Source organism: Austrofundulus limnaeus, unplaced genomic scaffold (assembly GCF_001266775.1).
Source record: "Austrofundulus limnaeus strain Quisiro unplaced genomic scaffold, Austrofundulus_limnaeus-1.0 Scaffold21, whole genome shotgun sequence".
Classification (NCBI taxonomy): domain Eukaryota; kingdom Metazoa; phylum Chordata; class Actinopteri; order Cyprinodontiformes; family Rivulidae; genus Austrofundulus; species Austrofundulus limnaeus.
The window spans coordinates 2,994,057-2,998,304 of NW_013952423.1; the positions used below are offsets into that span (position 1 = coordinate 2,994,057).

At 43.6% G+C, this 4,248-nt stretch overlaps 1 protein-coding gene across 1 annotated transcript in view; it reads right to left on the reverse strand.

Annotated features, from left to right (window-relative positions):
• Positions 1-6: 6 nt before the first annotated feature.
• prr7 (proline rich 7 (synaptic)) overlaps positions 7-4,248 on the reverse strand; it is an 8,951-nt gene continuing 4,709 nt past the window's right edge. The window contains exon 2 of the mRNA XM_014004066.1: positions 7-1,174. Within this exon, the coding sequence (XP_013859520.1) occupies positions 615-1,174 (560 nt within the window). The 3' untranslated portion in view covers positions 7-614. The remainder of the gene's footprint in view (positions 1,175-4,248) is intronic.

Genomic DNA, 4,248 nt, shown 5'->3' on the forward strand with positions numbered 1-4,248 from the left:
GCTGACTCCAGGCTAACTCCAGGCTGATTTCAGGTTAACCTCAGGATGATTCCAGGCTGACTCCAGGCTAACTCCAGGCTGACTCCAGGCTGACTCCAGGCTGACTCCAGGCTGACTCCAGGCTGACTCCAGGCTGACTCGTTCAGACGTGTGGAGATCCGTCGTTCAGCTCAGCCGTCTGTTCCCAACATGAAGGTCACTTTGTGCTCACTCACAGGTGTTAAACCTCACAGTCCTTGAGAGGATTCAGGCTGTGAGCGCAGTGTTAAAAATCAGAACAGAGAGAGGAGAGGAGGTCGTCGTCTGCGACAGACGGTTCTTCGGCGCCATGGCAACGGCGGGCCGATACAATGGGTGGCTCGTAGAGCGATGGAGAGAGGAGGTGGAGATGGAAATCAAAACAAAGGGAATGTGGAGTAGCAGCTCATCTGCTGCTCATCTTCACCTCCTCAGCGACAGAACATCTTCGACTCTGGAATACGATGACGTGAACCCAGAGAACCTCTGAGACTCACGGGTCACAGTCCAGAACTCCTGCAGCTGATTGGAGGATAAAACCTCTACTTCCTGTCATCGGATCAGTAAAACTGAAGATCTTCAGATGAAATGCGAACCTAGACAGCAGTGCTCCGACCCAGTAGAGGGAAGGCTGTCGGCATCCCACAGCCRGGTTCCAAACCTCTTAGTCTATGAACCCCCTGAACCCCCTGAAAWCCTCCTTGGATCTCCTGTATGCTCCCTTGAAGTCCTTGCATGTCAGCTGGGAATCCAGCGTGAGGAGTCCTGGGCTCTCTGCGGGGCATGGTCGCCATGGCGGTGGCGGCGGTGGCCTGAAGCGGGTGCGGCCCCAGGGGGCTGAGGCTGTTGTGGTTCAGGTCCATGTTGGACAGGAGATGACCCAGGGAGTCCCAGCGCTGAGACGAAGGCAGGCGGATTAAGGAGGAGTAGCCCCGGTCTGGGAACACGGTGGCCACGGGGGGCTTGATGGTCTCTGAGGTGAGGACCGGAGGTGGGTCACGGTTCTCCCTTAAAGGCAGCCGGGCAGCTYGAAGCAGGGCGGGCTTCAGGTAGGTCCCCCCTCGTGGGTCGGCCAGGACTTCGCTGTAAGGCGGAGGGGGGTCTTCCATCAGAACCGCCTCCTCGTAACAGGGCGGCTTCCCAGAAATATCCGTCTCTGAAACCAAGAGAGAACTGAAGATTAAAGACGAAAATACTGTCCCATCCTCAGAGGTCTGATTAGATATTAACCCTTTATTTTTAGCCATAGCCTTGAAAAACTGATCCAAACACAAAGAAAAAACTCTCCAACTTCTACCTCTGCTACTTCCAGAGCATCCTAACCCCCTATGGTCCGTCTGGTGTGAGACCTACGGAACTACATTAGTCTCTAAATTCAGTAATATTAGAACCTGTGCCCCAAAAACACAACGTATCATCTCCTGCCAGTTCACCTGCTGAGAATGAAACCCTCAGAAAATATCCCTCGGTTCTGTTTTCAACTCATTTCCACTTCAATGTTTCCAAYAGAGATACTGAGCAGCTGTGCAGCAACAAGCAAGAAGAAAAGGTCGGACTCCATTAAAAAAATGCAAAAATAAATCATTGATTTGTTCTGTAAGAATTCTGTTTTTCTACGTTTAGCTGCAGAGATGAAAATATTCCCACAATGAGCTGAAATGCCAAGGGAGAGAAGGGAAGAAAAGCCTCTTTTGGATGTGAGAATTGGAGTTACGAAACGCTGAATGTGTCAGCGATGATGCAAACTAATGACTGAGATCTGAGGAATTGTGATTTTTTTTTTATTATCTGCAATAATCTGTGAATAAATGAGCGAGGCCAGGGTCTGACAGAGCCAGAAGAACTGATTTTAATGCAACACGTGTTTCGCCTTTTTGTTCATTTAATACCAGAGCAGAAGAATTAGTGTCCGCCTGTTTAATTCAGTTGTGATTTTTGGCTTTCCAAAAACTCAGATAGAAAATCTGCATCAAGTCACGCACTACCAGGACCAGTGTGCTTCGACTTTTAGTGGCCGCACATTGTGTGACGCACACTGTTTGCAAAGAAAAAAACAAACAGGAGTTTTCCTGAAGGAAAAAGTGAAATTTTAGTGAAAGGTTGAAAAAAAAGAACAGTTGTTTGTAGCTAAACGTTTAAATGAGTCACTGAAGGTTTGTTTAACGTTTAAATGGGTGAACGGTCGTTTTGAGATTTGTAATTGTTTCTACAGAAACTGTTTAGGTTTTAAGATTTATGCAATGACTAAAATTATCCTTTTTTTCTCTCTAAATAATAAAGTTTCATAAATTAAACATTAGATATGTTTACTTTGTACCACTGGAAACAAACAAGTTTATGATATTTAAAAGTTGAGGTTAGTCAAACAACGAAAAGCAAAAACTTTAACATATTTTACATGTAGTCAATTTTTGCATTCGTCATTTAAATGTTAAATGTCTTTTTTATGTTTTTAAGGGTTCGACACACGGGGAGCGACAAACGACAGTCTTCTTCTTCTACTGCCTCTTCGAAAAGTCATAGGTGGTTCACAAAAAAGGGGTGTGTGCATTACGGACGTGTAAATTAACAAATCTTGCGATGCTAATGATATTGAAAAACAAACGCACACCAAAATATGATTTTATGAGGAAAACCTTACCAAATAACTTCACCCTGGCACCAACAAATTCCCATAAAGCTGCCTTTTTAGTGATCACTTGTTGAAGGGTCATATAAAACTGAAACGTTTGAMAGAGCTAAAATAACGTTGAAAGTGTTAGCTAACTGTAGGGCTGCCACGATTGGTCGATTAGTCACGATTTTTGTAAAATCGTGACTAATTTAATAGTCGACTACAAAAAAAGTTAGAAAAAAACGATGCATCGACTACTAAATTAGTTGTTGACGATTTTAAYAGTTGACATAATCGTGACTAGTYGACTAATCGTGGCAGCCCTAGCTAACYGCATTGTGTAGCATACTCTCCTCTCATTGGTCAGTCAACGAAACCCTCAGTGATTGGTTGTAGCGCCATGCGACAGCGACAAARGTTGAACATTTTTCAACTTTCTTATGTYGCAAGCTCGCGTGTGCATGTGTGCAAGCGCAAAATTTCWCATGCACGATTTTCGCCGGTCGCTTGGCTGGAGGAGGGTGAGTGGTTGTCGTGTCCCGTGTGTCGAGCCCTTAAGTTTGAAGTTTAGCTGCTAAACTTTACGCTACATGCCTGAAACACTCAGCACTGCTTGTAAGAGTGGATAGTTTTTATTTAATTCAGGATGAATGGCATAAAATTAGTTTAACACTTTAGTGGGCTTAAAATTAGTGGTTAGTGGTAGTGTGAGGGATTTACCCCCTTCCCTCACTATTAGGGGCTGTTTTTAGACATTTTCTATGTTTTAATTGAATTTATTTCATAAGTGTTTTTCTTTACTTTAAGATTTTGTTGTTCTCATCACTCTCTCCTTCTTTTTGAGGTCACCAGGTCATGTGTTGCCATGGAAGTGCGCCCATGAGCAATGCTGATCAGGAACTGGTGTTTTCAATCAGCCTCACTGGGGAAATCCACACTGATTAAGAAGGAGGATGTTTTGGGTTTTGGTTAGGTTTATTGTTGTTTAGCTTTAAATTAAAGTTGAATGTAAATATGTAAAAGTTTGTTTTCTCTAGAGATTTAATTTAATTTGTCTGTTTAATTTCATAAAGGTAGAAAGTGTAAATGTTGTGTCAACCCCTCCTTTTAGACATGGTACAAGCTAAGGGTTTAAAAGGCGGCTGGTTTAAAACAAGACGAGATTCTTTTTCTGTGAAAACCATGTCCTGCTGTAAAAAAGAAATGTAAGAAATGTTCTGGAAAAGACATTTATAAAAAGAAACAGAGCTCTGCAACCCTTGGATCCCATCTAATTGTTTCCTCTATATTTGCTGCCCTGGTTATTTTTAAGCCAGAAAAGTTTTGACTCCGCCCACACCCTAACAGGTAGTTAGTCCAAAGTTAGCCTAAAAGCTAACTCGCTACATGAGAAGTTCTGCTGTTCCTGGATCAGTGGGAAAGCAGCTGGAGTCGTTGGCTGTTTTGCAGAAAAATATAAAGTGTTGAATAAAACAGGATGCTAAAATGTTTGTAAATCCTCTGAGACGTGACAGTGGACACGGTGTGGGACAGTGGACATGATGTGGGACAGTGGACACGGTGTGAGACAGTGGACATGATGTGGGACAGTGGACACGGTGTGAGACAGTGGACAT